The following is an 18781-nucleotide window of genomic DNA, read 5'->3' as shown; positions in this document are numbered from 1 at the left end:
ACTCTGAGAACCATGGCTCTGTGCTTTCCAATATGGTGGCCCCTGGTCCTACTGGGTTATCGAGGCCCTTGAGACTTGGCCTGTCCAAATCATGGTGCGCTGGGAGTGTTAAAATGCATACCAGGTTTCAAAGACTACCACAGCATGGGGCAAGAGTATGTGGTTCATTCCTTCATAATTCATTCGTTCGTTTGTAATTTTTATATGATACCCGAAATGATATTTCGGGTTTATTGGGTGTAAGAAAACACTTTTTAATGTCACCTATTCACCTTTTTACTTTTTTATAAAGTTTATTTATTTAAGCTATCTCTACCTGCCCCCGCAAGGTGGGGCTCAAATTCACGAACCCAAGATGAAGAGTTACCTGCTTTTTACGTTTTTAACTGTGCTTATTAGAAAATTTAAAATTACATGCTGGGACACCTGGGTGGCTCAGTTGGTTGAGTGTCTGCCTTTGGCTCAGGTCATGATTCCCAGGTGATGGGATCAAGTCCCACATCGGGCTCCCTGCTCAGCAGGGAGTCTGCTTCTCCCCTGCCTGCTGCTCCCCCTGCTTGTGCTCTCTCTCTCTCTCTGATAAATAAATAAAATATTCAAAAAAGAAAATATAAAATCACACATGTAATGGGAGTAGGGATTGGCTGCAACTTGGCACGAGGCCTCTTTTGGGTGTGATGAAAATGGTCCCAGTTGGGTAGTGGTCATGGTTGCACAGCTCTATTCATTAAAAAAAAAAAAAAAAAAAGACTTCTGAAGTTGGGTGTGTTTCATGGCACGCAAGTTGTACCCGAAGAAGGCGGTTTTCAAGGCGTGATGTGCATAGCTTGGATTCTACATGGATGTGGAATGTAACAGACCGCGTGCTCTAGACCGCAGAATCTCAAACTCAGATGTGCCCCGGGGTCTGGAAGAGGCGCCGGCGATGCTCCTTCCAGGGCAGACCCTGATGTCCCAGGTCCAGGGCCGAGGGCATTTGTACCCAGCTCAGAGGACACTCCTGTTCTTGGCCCAGGAGTCAGATTTCAGCCTTTTACCGACCGCGGTCTTATGCCTTTCGTGTGATGCCGTATTACTATTTGCCCTTTTTCCTGGTTCCATGCCTGCTCCCCACTTGGCTGTCCACTCATTGAGGGCCCCTGTGTTCTCTGACCTGTTCAGTCTCCATCCCCACCGGTCCCAGGAAATGGTGCCCAGCACATGGCAGAGCTTGAATTACATTTGGAGGTTAAAAAGGCAAAAAGTGGAACCCGGTGTGCAGCTGTGGTCAGGGAGATGGGTCCAGATGTGTCAATATAGGAAGAAGGCCAGGTGCGGTGTGTTCTCACGATGCACCAGGGGACACTGTCTACACCCCGCATCAGCTGGGCTTGCACAGGGGAGGCCTGGACGGGCCATAAGGAACTGCCCCTAGGGTTCTCCTTACTTCTTCCTGTGGACCTCAGTCAGGCTGCTGTTGAATCAGAACCTGTCACTAGAAACACTGTCCCTGCAGACAGACACCCACACAAAGCGTGATGGTAGCTCCCAGGAAGATGGAGTGGGTCCTGGCCTCCCCCCGCTCCGCCCCACTGCCCCAGCTTTGTGCCCAGAGGCCACTCACTGCTCACTGGTCTGCATCAGCTCTATGAGGTCAGAGAAGAGAACGTCCCGGTTCCGCTCACAGAAACCGTTAACATCATAGGAGACCTGGAGGGAGACAGTGTTGGGAGGAATGAGAGGCTGAAGCCTGGGATGCTGCTTACATCCCAGGTGGCCAGGGGTCCCGCGAGGGCCTGCCCTGAGCTGACCGAATGGGGGTGGTACCTATGGTTCCTAATAAGGGGTGGGGGGCTTAGGGGCGCCTGGGTGGCTCAGTGGGTTAAGCCTCTGCCTTTGGCTCAGGTCATGATCTCAGGATCCTGGGATGGAGCCCCGCATGGGGCTCTCTGCTCAGCAGGCAGCCTGCTTCTCCACCCCCATGCCTGCCTCTCTGCCTACTTGTGATCTGTCAAATCAATAAATAAAATCTTTTAAAAAGGGGGGTCAGGGGGCTACTGCATCGGCTTGGGGTCCATGGAGGTCTGATGTTCAAGTGTGGGTTGGAGGGCTGGGGCTGCAGCCTGGATACTGGGTCCTTGTGGGGTCTGCTGTTTAATCAGAGCTCAGAAGGTCAGATTGAGTATGTTGTGGTCAGTCGAGGGGTGGGGGTTGGTGTCAGAAGGGTTCCAGCACTGGCTGGGATCCACGGGGGTCTTCCATCAGGCTTGTGGGCTGGGTCTGCATCAAAGGTGGGGGTTCTCCTTAGTCCTGGGAGCTGCTATTCCTTGGCTGAAGCAACCCAGGAGCTCTAGCCCAGTTTGGGGGCCAGGAGATCCCTGGGGATGTCTGCTGCCACTTGAGGTCAGTGGGAGAGTCTACAGTCCTGTCAGTGGGGGAGGAGGACGGTGGCCAGGGTCAGAGGCCAGCGGATTTCTACAGTCTTTGGTGGGAGTCTGCAGGGGGCTCCAGCCCATTTTGGAGGGCGGTGGCTCACAGCGTGGGCCTGGGGTCTTTGAGTCTGGGTTAGAAGGCCGTGTCCTGAGTCAGGGGGTGAGTGGGGTTTGCAGCTCAGATCGGGGTGTGGGGGTCTGCTGCCCAATGTGGGGTCATGGGAGGGAGTTTCTGTCCTTTTAGGCGGAGCTGTCCTTTATTAGGGACCTCGGTGGGGGCGGCAGTGGGGGTTTCTGCAGCCCCAGCTGAAGGACCATGGTGGGGGGGGCAGGCCAGTTCCTGGGGGTCGGTGGGAGGGCTGGGGCGAGGGGTCGTGGAGTCCTGCGGCTCTGGCTGCGGGAGGTTGGGAGGCCGCGCCCAGGTGGGACGCGCGGGGGGCGGGGCACGGGCGCACCTTGCCCGCGTAGTGGTGGATGACGAAGCCCGAGCTCCAGCTGTTGAAGTGCTCGTGGGTGCCCACGGCCGCCTGCAGCTTCTGCAGCAGGGTCTGGTCGGCGCCGCCGCCGGTGGCATGCATGGTGGCGCACACGTCGTCCAGGACGCTCATGATGCCCGGGGGGCTCTGCGGGCGGGGGAGCGGGGCCGCGGCTCAGCCTGGCCGGACCCCGCCCCTATCCCCGAACTGGGAAGGTGTGGAGGCGGCGGGGCAAGCGAGGGGGCGAGATCCAAATACAAGAGCAAAAGTGGGGGTGCTGGCGGTGTGGGGGGCTGTGGTGGAAGCCTGCTGGGGGGCGGAGCGGGCTGAGGAGCCCCTGAAGGACCCGTGCTCCTTTCGGTTCCCCAGACGGGGACGACCACCCTGGTGCGGGACCTCCCAGGACTGACGCCTCTGTCCTTGAGCAGGCCGAGCTGGGGAAGGTTCGCTGAGCGGACAACACAAGCGGTGGGCCGAGGGGGTGGATGAGGTGGCCGTCGGGGTGTTTCTGGGTGCTCCCGGCGCGGAGCCCGGTGGGGGAGGGGCGCTAACCCACCCCGTCCTCTCCCAGGCCCAGCTCCAGACCCAGCAGGACGCGCGCGGAGCCGGGCAGGGCCTCACCAGCTTGTTTTCAATGAGATCGCAGACCACTTTGTTGTTGAAGTACTGGATGGGGGTCCAGCGGATGCCCTCTTGGACGTACTCCTCCTGGGGGCGGCAAAGCGGCCGGGGTGGGGGTGGGGGTCCGGGCATGGACGCAAGGGTTTCTAGAATGCATGCTTCACAAGGGTGGGTGAGGGAGGTGTGCTGGGTGTCTCCCCATATCTCCCCATCTCATCGCCCTCATCATCAGTGGGGCAGACTGGAACAGCCGCCCCGGCCTGCCCTTGACCACAGACAGACAGGAGCCAGTGCCTAAATATCCTGGCTCCGTTGCTTCTGGGGTGGGCTAACCCTGAGTTCCCTGCTAGAGTGTCCCCCAGGGCTCAGCGGAGATTGGCCCCAATTGCCTGCAGCATAGCCTGCTCATCAATACACCCTATTCTGGCCTTTAAAATTTTTTTTTATTTTTTAATTTAAAAGATTCATTTATTAGGATGCCTGGATGGCTTAGTTGGTTAAGCATCTGCCTTTGGCTCAGGTCATGGTCCCAGGGTCCTGGGTGAGTCCTGGCATTGGGCTCCTTGCTCAGTGGGGAGCCTGCTTCTCCCTCTGCCTACTGCAGAGGGAAAGGCAGAGGGAGAGACAGAGTCCCAAACAGATGCCCGATGTGGAGCTCGATCCTAGGATGCTGAGATCCTGACCTGAGCTGAGATCAGGAGTTGGAAGCCTAACCGTCTGAGCCACTCAGGCGCTCACCTCCCTATTTTTTTTTTTTTTTTTTAATGTGTCTCCCACTTCTTCACTCTTCTCCTGATATTTGTGCTGAATCCTTGCCTCAGGCTCTGTTTTTGCAGAATGGGTTGGATGAAAACAGCAGGAATTTTCATTCCTCTCTTGCATGGCAGTCTCCCCAGCACTGCGAACAGTGCCTGGCAAACAGCAGGTGCTCAATAAATAATCATTGGTGGAATGACAAAGGAGGCTGTGCCCTAGCCCTTGTCAAAGCTTTAGAGGCAGGGAACTGCTTCCATAGGAAATCAGAGAGAGGTGAGGATGGGAGCCTGGGCGGGGGTTCCCCTGGGGGCTCAGCAGACTTCCTGGTCCTGCCCCCACCTCCAGTGTCCCTGTGCTCCTGGCTCCCCCTGCCTACCTGCTCAGCTTTCAGGGTGAGTTCGATAAAGATTTGCTGCAGCTTCTCATTGACAAAGTTGATGCAGAACTGCTCAAAGCCGTTTTTCTGTCAAGGGAGGCCAAGGGTGTCACCATCAGTGGGCTGATGCTGGAGGCTCCTGGGGCCACGGGGCCACCCCAGGAGGCTCAGGGAGGCACCTGGTGTGGGCTGGGGAACAGAGGCCGTACCTGGAAGATCTCAAAGCCATAGATGTCGAGCACACCGATACTGTACTCCTCCTGGGGCTTCTGCATAGCGCGGTTGATGGCCTGCAGTGTGGACGGGGATTCACGGAGTTTGGGAAAATGCGTCACCAAAGTCTCACCAGGTGGGTGAGCACCAGCGTGTCCCCCTCTGTGTGTGCTCTTAACCACGTTCCCAGGCTGTGTCCTCTGATGCCAGCTCCTCTCTTGCCTTCTCCAACTCTCTGCACCCCCCCGCCCCCAGTCACCCGTATGAGAATCCCAGGTGTTAGAACATCTGGGTTCCTACCTCGGGAGCTCGCTTGGCCTCTTAAACGTTCTGCAGCTCTATATTCCCATCTTTAAATGGGGGCAATGGTGGCATCTACTCTGTAGGACTTTATAAAGCTTTAAACTGATGCATGTAAAACATTTACAACAGTAGTTGGTGGAGGCCAAGTGTTCTGCAATGTTGGCTTCTACAATATTGTCATGGTGCTTGACCTTGACACGTCCCGTGCCTGCCTTCCCCACCTGGCTGGTCCAAGCCCAGGGCGCTCTGGGGCAGGGCCTCTCCTGCTCCCTGGCCCAGGCCCCGGCCCCTCTCACCTCCACAAGAAAGTCAAAGAGACGGGCATAGAGCCCCTTGGCCAGGGCGTCGCGGGTGTAGGCTGCCTGCTCCACATTGAGGGTCACGTCGATGGACTCGCTGCGTCCACCCCAGCGGCTGTCCATCTTACGGCTGGTGAGCTTCTCCTGCAGCCGCCCGCTGTCGATGCCCAGCAGGTAGGCGGGAAAGGCCAGCACTGCCAGGGTTGGGGGGAAAGAGGGCGGCCAGTTAGGCTCTGGGGCCCCAAGGGGGGGGCCTTTGTGCCCAGTGATGGAGATACTGTCCTCGTGGGTGCTTACCCTCCTGGGGCCCCACGCGGAGGAAGCAGTTTGGACACACCCGTCCGCCCCGCCGTCCCCAGCGCCCACACTCACGGTCCACACTCTCTACCCGGGCGTAATTCCCATCCTCACAGAAGCTGATGTTTCCCAAGTGCAAGATTCCCGCCACCAGCTGCAGGACCAGCTGCTGGACGTTGGGCGGGATCCCGATGACCTGCATGGCATTCTGCAGGCACAACAGGGGCAGAACCTGTACCACGGATCGCCACCTCCGTCCTGCCCTCCTGAGTTAGGCTCTGGGACTGCAGCACGGACGCAGGGAGTCAGGACACCCGGAGCCCTGTCTTGCCTGTTTTGCCCACTTGCTGTGTGACCCGAGGCAAGTTCCAGCCCCTCTCCTGGCCTTGGCTTTCTAGAGTAGGGATCACGGCTCACCAAAGTCTCGTTGAAGTCACTCCGGTCGTCGGTGCCATCCACCTTGTAGGTGTCCGATTGGAGGTAGTAATAGTAGTCGGGGGTCATGAGCCCCAGGTTTTGTCGCTGCTCCTGGGAGGCTCCTTCCAGCAGCTGGAGGGCGAGCAATGTTCATGCATCTGGCGTTGGACCGGCATCGCCCCTGTGATCCCCCCGTCCTCACTGTCCTAGCCTCCTGGACACTCACCCTCCCACCGTCTCCCCTTGGCTCTCCCTCGGCTCCAGCCTCACGGCCCTTTCCTTGCACCTGATAGTAGATGTGGAAGTTCCTCTCGTTTTCGTTCTGCATGACCACACGGGATTTCTCTAGCAGGAAGTTGGAGATCTTGCCCCCGTCCGGCTCCCCGCCACGACTGAACTGGATCTCAAAGTACTTGCCCTGAAGCCGAGAGAGCCAGGTGAGGTGCCCAGGGTCCCCGGGGGTGCAGTGGTGGTGGGGGGATTGAGGATGGGTCTTAGGAGCCCGGCCTCTTTCCCCGTCTTGCCCACATGACCCCAACTCTTCTTTATTGACCACTTTCCTGGTCCTTTGACCACAACACAGAGACCTCCGTGTCTCTGCAGACTGCTGCTGGTTTTAGTGATCCTGGCTGTCTCTCACAGGTTGTCCCTAAGCCCACAGCGAGAGCCCCACAAGTCCCTTCTTTGGTCTCTGACAATATGTGGGTTCTACTCTGGCTAGAGTTTGGAGGGCAGAGAAGCCCCCTTACTTGTTCCTTTTTGCCACTGTTATGCAATGACAATACACATTACATCATCCCACTACACAGACACCTGTAATACAAGACCTACACTTGTCTCTGGTATAATAAAATAATATAAAACATTATGTTTTGGAGGTTCATCCATGTTTTTGTGTGTATATCAGTAGTTTGAAAACATATACTGTGTGAATCATTTATATAAAGTTCTAGAACAGCTGAAACTACTCTATGGTGGAAAAAAAAAAGAAACGATCCAGAGGAGTGCTTGCTTCTGGGGTGAGGTGGGATTAGAGATTGACTTAAAAAGGGAGGGAACTTTCTGGAGAGAGGGTGATGTTCTGTGTATTGATAGGGCTTTGGTAGCACAGACGCATTTTCCCAAACTCAGTGAATGGTTTACTTGAGATTTACGTGTTTTGCTATATGCAAATTTTACTTTAAAAGAAATGAAAGAGCAATGAAAATTTATATTGGATTTTAATTAAGGATCCACATGCCAAGGTGATGGTGAGGCCGAAAGTAAGGTGTCTGCAATTTACTCTCTAGTGCATCAAAAAAAAAAAAAAAAAAAAAAAAGATGGGTAGGGGCGTCTGCTGGCTCAGTTGGTGGAACATGTGACACTTAAATCTCAGGGTTGTGAGTTCAAGCCCCACAGTTGGTGTGGAGCTTACTTTAAAAAATGAACAGATGGAGATATGATAAAGCAAGTAGAGCAAAATGTTAATGATAAACTCTTGGAGATGGGCAGCAGGTGTTCACTATATCATTCTCCCAATTTTTCTGTGTTTTAATTATTTTTTTAAAAGTAGGCTCCACATCCAATATGGAGCCCAAGAAAGGGCCCAGACTCATGAATCTGAAATCAAGAGTCGATTACCCAACTGACTGAGTCTTCCAGGTGCCCCATTACATTTTTAAGAATAAAGTTTTGAGGAAAATACTTAAAATATAATTACTTGATCAATATGTTAGAAATAAAAATATAATTAATAATATTTAGGGGAATAAAACATCTTATTGGTGTATGGAATTTATTAAATCATTTCATATATAGGTACCATATTGGAATTACTGAGGTCTGCGAGATGGGTATTAACATCATCCCTATTTTATGGATAAGAAAACAGGAGCCTCAGGAGGTTCAAGCTGCTGAAACATTCTTTTTTTTTTTTTTTTGGTCCAAGCTACAAATCTAAATAGTGACAGAATCAGACTGTAAATCCAGATCTGGTGACCTATTCTGTCTCCATTAGGCTCAGCACTAACACCTGACACAAAGAAGGAGCCCAAGAACAATTTGTTGAAGAAAAGAATGGAAGAGAGAATAAATTGGGAACTGAACTGTGAACAGGAACGGAGGTAGCATGGTTGCAGCCAGGAAAACATTTAAGAAGGTTACACAGACAAGTCAAGGCTTCTACAGATCAGCTGATGGGGGAATCTTTTTCAGAAGGACCATAAGCAGGAAGTGAGTCTCCCACAAGCAGGAAGTGAGTCTCCCACCAAGGAGCAGGAAGTTCCTATGCTACTGGGAACACAGGTGTTTGTGTTTGTGTGTGGGGCTGCAGACTCACAAAGCGGCTGGAATTGTTGTTGCGCACGGTCTTGGCGTTGCCGAAGGCCTCCAGCAGTGGGTTTGATTGCAGGATGATATCCTTCACATGCTGGGGGGCAGAGGTAGGTGGGGGTGGGAAGAGGTCAGGGCGAGGTAGGTGGTTGTGGGGGTTAATTACCGTGCTGCTGGGGGGACCCAGCCCATCCTTCTGTTCTCCTCTCACCTGGACCTTCTCGCCCCCGCCAGACACCTTGGAGATGTAGCCCATGATGTATTTGGCTGCCACGGTCTTCCCAGCTCCACTCTCTCCACTGGGGGTGAATGAAGGAAAGAATGATCAGCAGCCAGCAGGGAGGGAGGGCTGGGGGGAGGGTAAGCGCCCTTTCTAGTGCCTGATCATTCATTCATTCATTCATTCATCCTTCCTTCCTTCTTTCCTTCATTCACTGCCATACCAGGTTCTAGGAAAACAATAGCGAACAAGACAAAGATCCCTGCCATCTCCGAGTGGACATTTGGAACGGACCGACGGACAATAATAGAATGGATGAATAAATATATCATGGGTCAGGGGCTGACGAGGAAAGTAAAGCAGGGCCAGGGGCAGAGAGGGAGAGTAAGGCTCTGTTTGGGGCAGGAACTCTGAGCAAAGCTCCCTAGGCTGGTGAGGCTGTTGCGGGGCCTGGGCAGGAGGGCGTGGGGCCCTCTCCATACCTGATGATAACACACTGGTTCTCACAGTCGATGAGCATGTTGCGATACATGTTGTCCGTGAGGGCGTAGATGTGCGGGGGATTCTCGTACTGAGCCTGGTGGGGAAGGTCAGCTCTTAGCACAGGCCTGGAGGCTGGGGGTCCCGGGGCCATGCCTCCCACCTGGCCCCGGTCTTACTGCGCCCTGGTAGAGGTCGATCTCGCGGTCAGTGAAGTAAGGCATCTGCTTGAAGGGGTTTACGGAGATGAGCACGGAGCCAATGTAGGTCTGGGGTGCCGTTAAGGGCTGTGCGGTGTTTTGGCTGGCTTTGTTCCTCATGGGCCCCTGTCCCCTAAATCCTAATCCCCCGGGACCTCCAGGGCCCCATTGCTCAGAGCAAGAGATGGAGATGCTCAGATGTGCTGGGGAAAACACAGGGCTGGGTCCAGAAAGGAGAGATGGTATGTACTGTGGCTGAGCTACCCAGGACAGAGGGAGCAGGGAGGACCCCAGCCGCCCCCGAGCAGAGCCCTGCTGTCCCTCCATCTCCCCCTCCTCCCGGCTGGTGCTCGCACTGCCCATCCCTCCCTCTGCTCCTTTGTTCAGGCCTCGTCTCTCCCTTCCCTGCGTTCAGCCCCAAGCTGTCCCTCCCTCCACCGGTCGGTCGCGCTCCCGTCCGTGTCTCCATCACTGCCCGCGGCCCGGGGTACAAAGATGTAGTCGTCCATGAAGCGTTTGCGCAGGTTGCCCACGATGGCATCCTCGGTGATCTGGGGCAGCAGCACCATGTCGTCCACGCCGCTCTGCTTCACGTTGTGGCTCTGCCAGTGGAAGCGCTCCTTGCTGCCCTGGGGTGGGGGGTGGCCAGGTGGGAGTAAGCTGCTTTGGGGGGGGGTGGGGCTGGTGCCTCAGCAACCCCCCCCCAGCCTGGCTCACCTCCATCACTGCCTTCCGAGTCTGCCTCCCCTCAGCCACCTGCCAGCCTCCTTCTCCGACATGGGGACACCAGGAGAGGTGGGCGCGCTGGAGTCTGGGCTCCCTGCCCCAGAGGAGGGGGCTCTGTCCTCCCAACCCTCCACCTACTGTCCCACTGTCACGCAGGAGACCGTGATGCCAGGCCCAAGGGGACAGAGTGTGCCTGGGGCTCTGGTGGCTGTGGGAGGGGAGAAGGGGGTCGGGGGGAGGCTAGTTTGGGGGTGGACTCACCCTTCTTCTCACTTCTCTTTCGGACTCTGCGCCCCCCACTTCTCCAGCCCCCTCTCCCTGCCCGGGCTCCTGCCGCGTCCCTGATTTCTCCATGGCATTTGACCTGCCACCCACCTTTCCACCCCTTGGTGGTCTCCTTCCTCCTCCTCTCTTCCTCCCTCAGGGTCACGCATCCTAGCCTGTCCTGGCTGTGACCTCTGCGCTCTGTGCGGTTACCCCGCTCCTCTGCCCCCGCCACTTTCCCTTCTCATTTTCTCCCTTAGTTTTTTTTTTTTTTTTCTCTTTAATCGGGCTAGACTTTCCTTAGGCCCCTGGGAGAAGACTCAGACACAGGCTCCTCCTCCAAAAGACCCCTCCTCCAGGAAGCCTGCCTGGAATGTTTTCTCTTTTCAGCCTTACTTTTCAGCTCATCCGGTGCCTCGGACACTTAAACAGACTGGCTGCCTCAAGCGCTCTCAGTTCGGTGTACTCCTGCCATGGAGGAGTCTGAGGCCCCGAGCTTGCCTGGCAGGCGTGCTCCTGCCTATATACAACGTGCCTCCTCCAGGAAGCCCATCATTCTCAGACCTGGAGCTCTTGGAGGGCAGGGACTGGGACTGAGTCCTTCTCAGCTCTAGAAGGGATGACCTGATGGATGGATGAGGAACAGGGGCAAAGAAAGAAACCCAGCTTCGGGGGACGCCCCCAGAGCAAAGGATGCTGGGAATCAGAGGCCAGTCCCGAGAACTGACCAGTGCCTGCCACGCAGATTCCAGGCATGGTGAGCTGGGCAGAGAGGATGCAGGCAGGCATGGGGCAGGAGGAGCAGCGTGGGACAGAGGCAGGAGGACAGGTCAGTCTTTCCTGGGGCCCCTGGGCAATTCCAGAGCGGGGTTCATTGAGGAATGCCCACAGACGTTAAATGAGGCCAGTTTTTGGTGAGGCATAGCTCTGGCTTCCAATCTAGGTGGCGTGATCCAACACAGCTCTGAGCCTCAGTGGTCTCATCTGTACAATGGGAGAAGCAGCCTCCCTTTCCGGAGCTAATGGGAAGGAGTAAACTGCTCTGGGGCACAAACTCCAAAATGAGTGAGGGTCCCGCGCCCCTCTCCAGCCCAGGGAGTTGGGAGGTTGGGTCCCGGGCGGAGCGGCCCTGGACAGAATTAACATTCACCAAGTGCTTGGAGCCGGGGGGCCAGGGGTGAAGGTCGTATCACCAGCAGTCCTTACAGCGGCTCAGGGACATTTAGGGACAGAAGCGGAGGCTCCAGCAGGGTTTGACGCTTGACTACAGACCCAGCTCGGCTGTCTCTGAGGGTGTGGGATTCGCGTCTGACAGCCAAGGCCGGGCTCTTCCGTCCACACCCGCAAGTGGCCGGGACCCACGGGGTGTTTGGGCTGGGACTCGAAAGCCAAGAAGGGCTTCGGTCGAGAGCCGGGAGAAGAGGCACGCCAGGCAGCGTGGAGGCGCAGAAGCAGGAGCCGAGAGCAGACGAGGGAGCGTGTAGGGGGGTGAGGGCTCTGCCCCCCTCAACGTGCTTCCAGCCTGAGCTGTCACAGGCAGTTTTTTCATGTGGCAAATCTGGTCTCGTCGCTCTGGGGCTGAGAAGCCGTCTGTGGCTTCCTGTCACGTTCCCCCCCATCCATTCCACCAAAGGTTTTTCCCGGGTGCTGCTAACTTCGGCCCCCAGGGAGACACTCTCTCAGTCCCTGCCCCCGGCGCCCCGTGATTGCCGGTGCTCAGGTCTCAGCTCGGAACACCCTGCCTGCCTGGTCCCTGCCAGTCCGGCCTTCGCACTTGGCTCAGGTGACACTTCCTGTAGGAAGTCTTCCCCTGCCCAGGCCAGAAGGAGGTTTCCTCTGGACCCTCACAGCCCCTGGGGCCCTGCACCGCAGCCCTTTCCACGTGCTGGGCACCCTGCTCGTCGGCTGCGTCTTGGGTGTGCAAGGTCCCGAGGGCAGGGGGTCAGGCAGGGCCCGGCTGCACATTTGAATGACCAAGTGGGCTAGTGGGATGGCCTGTGAATGAATGGAGCGGAGGTCAACCTGGGCCAGGTCCCTAAGGGCCTTGAATGTCGAGCAAAGGAACTCAGGCTTGACTGTCAGCAGCTTGGGGAATTCTCAGTGGGACTCCTGGGGACACTCTAAGAATTGTGGCAGCGTTTTCGGTTGTCTGGGGACGGGGACTGGCTGGCCTTTCAAGCGGGCTGCAGGTGCCAGATTGGTCCATACATGATCACCCTGACCGCAGCCCCCACTCCACCCCACCAGCTGCTTATGTAAGTGACAAAACTGTTTATAATCGCTGGAACCTAAGATCAAATTCTAGTTTAGGTCTATACAGAAAAACAGTATGTTTTGCACGGCTGACACCCACTCCATGTTCCAGACTACCCAAGAGAGTTTTTAGTGTTACTAAGATTGTACTGAGACTCGTTCGGCATTTTGGAAGCTCGCGCTGCTCATGGAAGTAGCATGGTTGATGCCTCTGTCACTCGGCATCAACCCCCTGAGATGCTCCCGTGTCCCGGCGTGAGCACCTGGGGGCTCCGGTGGGCGTTCGTGGGCCACTGGCCTGAACACTTTCATCTTTATGTGCCTGTTTTCTTCCAAGTGACTTTCTCCTCCGCATTACAGGAGATCGCATTATTTTTGAAACAATGGGAGTTGGTGTGTTTCACCGTCTGTGAATTTCAGTTTGGGGGTTCCAGGGGGCCTGCCAAAGGGTCTGTTACAGGAAGGGGGTGCTGGGTGGGGTGCACCAAGAACCCCAGGGTGCGGTGGGAGGGGGGTTGGGGAGGGCAAAGCTGTGGGAGCAGCACGGTGCAGGGGTTGGAGAGGATGTCCAAGGTAGAGGCTGAGCAGGGCATCAGCTGGGAAGTTGGAGGCAGCCAGGAGCCGTGAGACCCGGACATGACAGGGGCCGGTTGGGAGAGGCAGGGAGCCATCGACCGGATCCCCGAGCTACTGAAGGTGTCCGGCTCCCCGGAGGCTCAGAGGGACCCCCGGAGAGAGCCCTGGCAACCTCATCCAGAAGTCAGTCTGGGAGGTCAGGAGGTGTAGACAGGGCGGGAGGATGGCTTTCAGATGGTCTAGCTGAGAAGGCGAAGAGGGACAGATGCTGTGGGGAGAGCAGGGTCCAGGGAGCAGGTTTCTTGTTCTTAAGATGGGGAGACCAGAGCGTGTTGGTGAGAACAGAGGATGAAATCTGGGAGAGGAGTGATACCCTTCAGGGGCTGCAGGCGGGGGGTCTGCTCTTTCTCTGAGTCAACAGCGGGTGGGGAAGTGGGGGCTGCTGATGGGGGGGGGGACAGGAAGTGGATCCTCTCTCTGAAGACCTCTGAGGTGCGGGGCTTCCCGTGGTAACTATGGTAACCAACACCCATCATAACAATAGGTAGCAGCCCCCTGGCAGGGACCCTGTGCCACACTGCTGTCTCTGCTTCTTCTGCGACTGACCTCATTGATCATGCTGAGGTCAGTACTGTGACTAGGTCCACTTTGTGGAAGAGAACACTACAGCACAGAGAGGTTCTTTGTCCTCTCCAAGGTTGCACAGCAGGAAGGGAGGGCCTGGGAGAGGATGGTAGAGACCGTCGCCCTTAGCCCTGCCCAGGTCAGAGGGGGCTGGGGTTGGTGCTTCAGATCAGACGAAGGTGGGGCAGAGACAAGGTTGGTCTGTCTAGAGTTTCCCCATGGGTCAGTCCAGTCTCTACGCTCCTGGGCCCGTCAAGCTGGGCCGAAGCTCAATGCCACTTCCTTTCTCTGAGGTCAGAGGTCCCAAAGCAGGCTGCGTCTCGCTGGTTCTCTTGGCCCCAAGGACTTGGTTCCTCTTCTTGTCCCTTTCCGCTTCCCCCAGCCAGCTGAGTGGCCCTCTGCCCCTTGCTGCCCCCGCCATTCTGTCTCTCTGTGTCCTGCCAGCGAGGGACCTGGAACTTCCAGATCCACTCCTAGCCCCTTGTGAGGACAAAAACCATGTGTTGTTTGTGGTAGAGAGAGAGAGGGTGTTGCTCAAGGGAGTACAGAGTATGGAAGGACAGGAAGAATTTCGGCATGGGACCAGCTGGGTGTGAGGCTCGGCTTGACAGTTGACTGACTCTGTGGTCTTGGGGAGGCCGCCTCACTTCTCCAAGCCTCTCTTTTCCCATCTGTAAAATGGATTCCATAATAAACCTACTCTACTCGTTCTCTGAGAGGAGTCAGGGAGCCTGTGCGGAGAGGAGGTGAGCTGGAAGCCTCAGGAAATGGCAGCTGGTGGCCCCAAGAGCATTTAGTGGAGGTGACCGGTGACAGAAGATATAGGAGCTGGCGGACGGATGGTTGTTGAGGGAGTGAAGGACTGAATGCGCTACCACGGGGACGAGACTGCCGTCTCCTGTCCTGTATCACGAGTACCCATCTCCCTGCGACTCCCAAGTCTCCTAGATCAAGCTGAAACTGAATTTCTGAGTCCCTTTCTTAGGGGTGGGGGTTGCAATGAAGATGTTGTGGTCACAGTTGACCACAAGCCAAGTATGACTCAACCTGATGGGGCTCTTGTGAAAGAGAGTCAGGGCTAGAGTGGGAGGTGGGAGGTAGCTTCTAACTTTGACTCTTCAGAGAGACCCCCCCCCCCGCCCCAGTCTAAGGCAGAAGGGAGGGGGAGGGGAGCTTCCTGTTTCTTTGGGGGTGGAGATTCCAGATCCAAATGAGGCTGGAAGGATGGGCAGCCTGGGGCATGTGGGGGTCAGCACCCCCAATCCCCCTTGGCCCCTCATCTTGTAGGGAGGATCAGGAGGTTGCAGGTCAAGGTGGCTGATGAAAGCATGACCTTAGGGGTCACTGAGTTGACATCCTCTGCCACTTTTGGGCTTTATAGCAGCTCACGGACCCTCCCTGGAAGGGAAGGTTATTTCCTCATCTGGAAACAGTGATGGCTATTTCCTCATCGGGAAAATGGGGACACTGAGGGCTGTAGGCCTCCTGGGGCAGCTAGCCGTGCAGCTCCAACAAGGTCAGGCTTGGGAAGCAGAAGCGGAGCCATCCTCGCCATGCCCAGCAGCAGTAGCCTTAAGCTGGCTGGTCCCACGGGTCAGCGGGCAAGGCCAGGGGGAGGGGCTGGAAGCGGGAGCTTTTGCAATTGGCCCTAGCTGCTCTGGCCTTCTGCTCCTGGGTGCTGATGAGAAGAGCCTCAGACTGGAGAGAACAACGAAACAGCCACTTCCTTCCTCGTTGGGGTCCCGCAAGCTGTGGTCACAAGCAGGGAGCAGATGTGAAGCTGCCCTGGCAGCCAGTGCTAGGGCTGGCCCCCAGCTCCTGCCCCCCAGCCCCCACCCCGGTGTGTCCCTGCAGCCTTGGTCCTGTCCTCCCCCATCTCAGTGGGGTTCTGGGGCTGCAGCCTGCATCCCTGCACTGTGCAAACAGCATCCTTGCCTCCAAAGGCTCTTGAAGTACCCCCTCTCTTGGGGAAAGAGTTCTGGCCTGACTAGAGAGGACAGGTGGGGACCCCTGTCCTTCTAGAGTCCGCCCCAACTCTCTCTTGGCCAACAGCCTTCTCTGTCCATCCCCACGGCTGCTGGCTGCGGACCAAGCAGCCACATCAAAGGTCTCCCTGCTTTTTTGGTCTGTAGTTTATAAACGGTCACCCTTAACCTCACCCCCCGCCCCCACCAACTGCCATCGTTCTGCGGATCCACCCTGACAATGACCCACCACCGACCGACCGCAAACATTCCGCACTAGCTGGCACCGAAAGCAGCCATCACCACCACCGGCACACCCCCGAGAAACACGGTCACCGCCAACTTGCAACAACAGATGCCCGTGAATACCGTCACCACCAGCAGCACCAACAGCCCAACAGCCCAACCGAGAATGAGTCACCTCTGCCCAGCGCCATCGCAAACTCCAGCAATGAATGAGCGAGCGTCACCCACGGTGATGGGGACTGTAGAGGGGCTCCGTAAAGCGCTTTAGGAACATCGCTCCGTTGAATCTTCCCACGCTCTCCCTGGCACTAGTCGGCATCCCTCCAGGAAGCAAGGATTAGCCTCGTGGATGGGGTCTGCTCCCTTTTCCCCCCTCCGTGGTCCTCTTGGGGGAGAATCTCCCCTCGTACAGCCCATCAGCTGAGCAAAACATTGACTAAGCAGTCCACATGGCTTCCTGGGGAGGGGCTGCTTTTCTTTCAAGTAACAGATCATTTCCTGTGTTCTTTTGATCCAAGTCTGCCCATCTGAGCTCCTGAGCACCTCTGGCTTGGCTCCTTCTTCGAAGAATTCCCATCCCAAGCCTGGAGCTCTAGAGGATGGTCTGCTTTGTGAGTTACCCAGCGAGGTCCTTGGCCAGCGATGCCCAGCTTGTCTGGGCTTTCCGAAGTCAGGAGAGGTTCTCTCTCAGCCCAACCCGATCCCTGCCTGTTGGTCTAGCTCCTGCCTCCTCCACCTTGGCCAGCTGCCTGCAGCAACTGCCGGGAGCACTGCAATTGTCACCACGGGCTCTGTGACTGTCCCAGCCACATGCTGTCCTTGACGAAAAATGAAAGCTGAAGTGGCTTACAGATGCACGGAGCAGTGGGTGCAAATTTTCGAGCCCGCCCGGGCTCTCTCTTAATGTGGGTGTCACATTAATGTGGATGCTTCTGGGTCTAGACCCATGGCAGTGACAGTCTCCTGACCCTTTTCACCGTAATCATCATCAGATCTCAGCCTCACCCGGGGCGGGGGGGACACCTTTGGCCACAGAGTATCCCTTGCCATACTTGCTCGGAAGGGTACCAGTGCCCGTGCTGGGTCTCACCTTGCCCCGTTTCTGTGATTGCTACGACCAGACTACCCCTACACAGGCATGATGTCGCGACACGATCGCTGCCCCCCATTGCCCATTCAACCCGGCCTCGGCTCCCAGCTGTGGACTCAGAGCGGCAGAACCCACAGGCTCTCTGAAGTTCTGAGAGTTTCCCCGAACACCTTCTACATCTCAGCGGACTTCCAAATATGACATATGTGGGAACTGAGGCCCAGAGAGGGGAAGTGACTTGCCCAAGGCCACACGGGAGGATGAGGGACCCCAGCTGGGCTGGAAATGGGTTCCCGAAGCCCTGAGAAGGGAGTCTGTCCTTGTCCCCACAGATGCCGTGTGATCCCGCACGGTCATCCTCTGTCCTTCAGTCCCTGCTCCATCCTTGGTCCCCCATCATCATTCCCGCATCCTGGTGCTGCCAGATGTGAGCTTGGTCCTTGCTGAAGGGTGCTGGAGGCACCTGAAGCTGTAGTGAGGGACCCCCATGGGTCCTCTGGGCCCCTCCCCACCTCCCCACCTTCTGGTTGGTGGTGTCCAGGGCACCCCAACCTTGGGCTGGCGCCCCACCCCCACTCTTGCACTGCAGGGCCCGCCCTTCAAGGACTTACCATGGTTGGGGGGGGTGTCCTGTCAGGCCTCTGGGGAGGGACTGGATGAGTCGTGGCGGGGGTAGAGGCTCAGGGTGCTCCGGGGGGCGGCTCGGGCATGGCCCTGGTCCTGCTCCTGCACCAGACTCCCAGCCCTAGTTCCTCTTAGAACAGCCCCCGTCCCACTTCCTTTAGCGGGAGGGGCCACTGCTACAAGGGAGGGAAGCCGGGCCAGGGGCGGGGAGAGGGCTCCAGCCGGCAGTGGCGGGGCTGAGGGCGCTGGCTGTTTGGGGCTCTGAGCCTGCCTGAAGGGAGAGGTTGAGGACTGATGGCAGCAGCCGCCAGGCCCCGGAAAGGCCCTTTCTCCAACTGCCTGGACAGGGGCTGCGGCACACAGCACCCAGGTCAGGCGGCTGCGGGGAAGCATTTGGGCTGCTCAGGTCTCTTCAAAACCACTTCAGATGTGCGTCTGCTCAGGCGTCCCTAAGCAAACCCCCTCTTCCAGAGCCGCCTCTGCCATCTGCCGGTCTTCTCCCTAGAAAGGCCAGTGGGGAGCCACGTGGGTCCGTCATGGGAGGCAGATGGCGGGGGGGGACACATCACGAGTGGAAGTTCCCAGGAAGCAGGGGCAGCTGTTCCCCCCCAGACGGGGGGGGCAGCCCAGGATTTAATGCCCCCCCCCAGCTCTGCTACTTCTGGGACCCCACGTTCTTATAAAATGGGGTGCGGGCCCTCGCCGCAGTGCCCGGCTCCCATAGGATTCATCAAGTGTTGGTCCGTGTCCTGGTCTCCCCCGGACGTTTAGGAAGTGGCATTTCGGACAGGTTGTCACCTGCCGCGCCACGTAGCGCGGAGGAGGCCGAGGCCCACCCGGGGAGGCTGGCAGGGAGGCCCCAGGACCCGGGTATCCCTGCGCCCGGGCGGGACGCGGCATCGCGCCTGGAGGCTGGCGAGGCGCGGCGCCCCCTAGCGGCCACGTGCGGGGAGGAGCGCGTCGGTCCCGGAATCTCCCGCACGCGTTTGCTCCCGGGCGTGGCGCCCGCAGACGGCGGCGAAGCCTCCAGACAC

The 18781-nt window shown here is 57.1% G+C and overlaps 1 protein-coding gene across 2 annotated transcripts in view; it reads right to left on the bottom strand.

The window, feature by feature from the left end:
* The window catches only part of MYO1F (myosin IF), a 30863-nt gene extending 12960 nt beyond the window's left edge, over nucleotides 1-17903 (bottom strand). The window contains exons 1-15 of one of the 2 annotated variants that reach the window (XM_059388828.1): nucleotides 17735-17903; nucleotides 9872-10009; nucleotides 9360-9449; nucleotides 9183-9277; nucleotides 8692-8779; nucleotides 8488-8577; nucleotides 6456-6587; nucleotides 6170-6301; nucleotides 5828-5960; nucleotides 5453-5649; nucleotides 4850-4930; nucleotides 4641-4727; nucleotides 3509-3595; nucleotides 2867-3034; nucleotides 1604-1689 (exon numbers count right to left, since the gene is read on the bottom strand). In XM_059388828.1, the coding sequence (XP_059244811.1) occupies nucleotides 1604-1689; nucleotides 2867-3034; nucleotides 3509-3595; nucleotides 4641-4727; nucleotides 4850-4930; nucleotides 5453-5649; nucleotides 5828-5960; nucleotides 6170-6301; nucleotides 6456-6587; nucleotides 8488-8577; nucleotides 8692-8779; nucleotides 9183-9277; nucleotides 9360-9449; nucleotides 9872-10009; nucleotides 17735-17737 (1607 nt within the window). In that variant the 5' untranslated portion in view covers nucleotides 17738-17903. Of the gene's footprint in view, nucleotides 1-1603; nucleotides 1690-2866; nucleotides 3035-3508; nucleotides 3596-4640; nucleotides 4728-4849; nucleotides 4931-5452; nucleotides 5650-5827; nucleotides 5961-6169; nucleotides 6302-6455; nucleotides 6588-8487; nucleotides 8578-8691; nucleotides 8780-9182; nucleotides 9278-9359; nucleotides 9450-9871; nucleotides 10010-16208; nucleotides 16356-17734 lie in introns of those variants that run through there. The other variant, XM_059388829.1, reaches the window with a different exon arrangement.
* Nucleotides 17904-18781: the final 878 nt, after the last annotated feature.

The sequence above is a fragment of the Mustela nigripes genome, chromosome 2, assembly GCF_022355385.1.
Source record: "Mustela nigripes isolate SB6536 chromosome 2, MUSNIG.SB6536, whole genome shotgun sequence".
In the NCBI taxonomy this organism is placed as follows: Eukaryota; Metazoa; Chordata; class Mammalia; order Carnivora; family Mustelidae; genus Mustela; species Mustela nigripes.
This window is presented reverse-complemented; position numbering and strand designations above follow the sequence as displayed.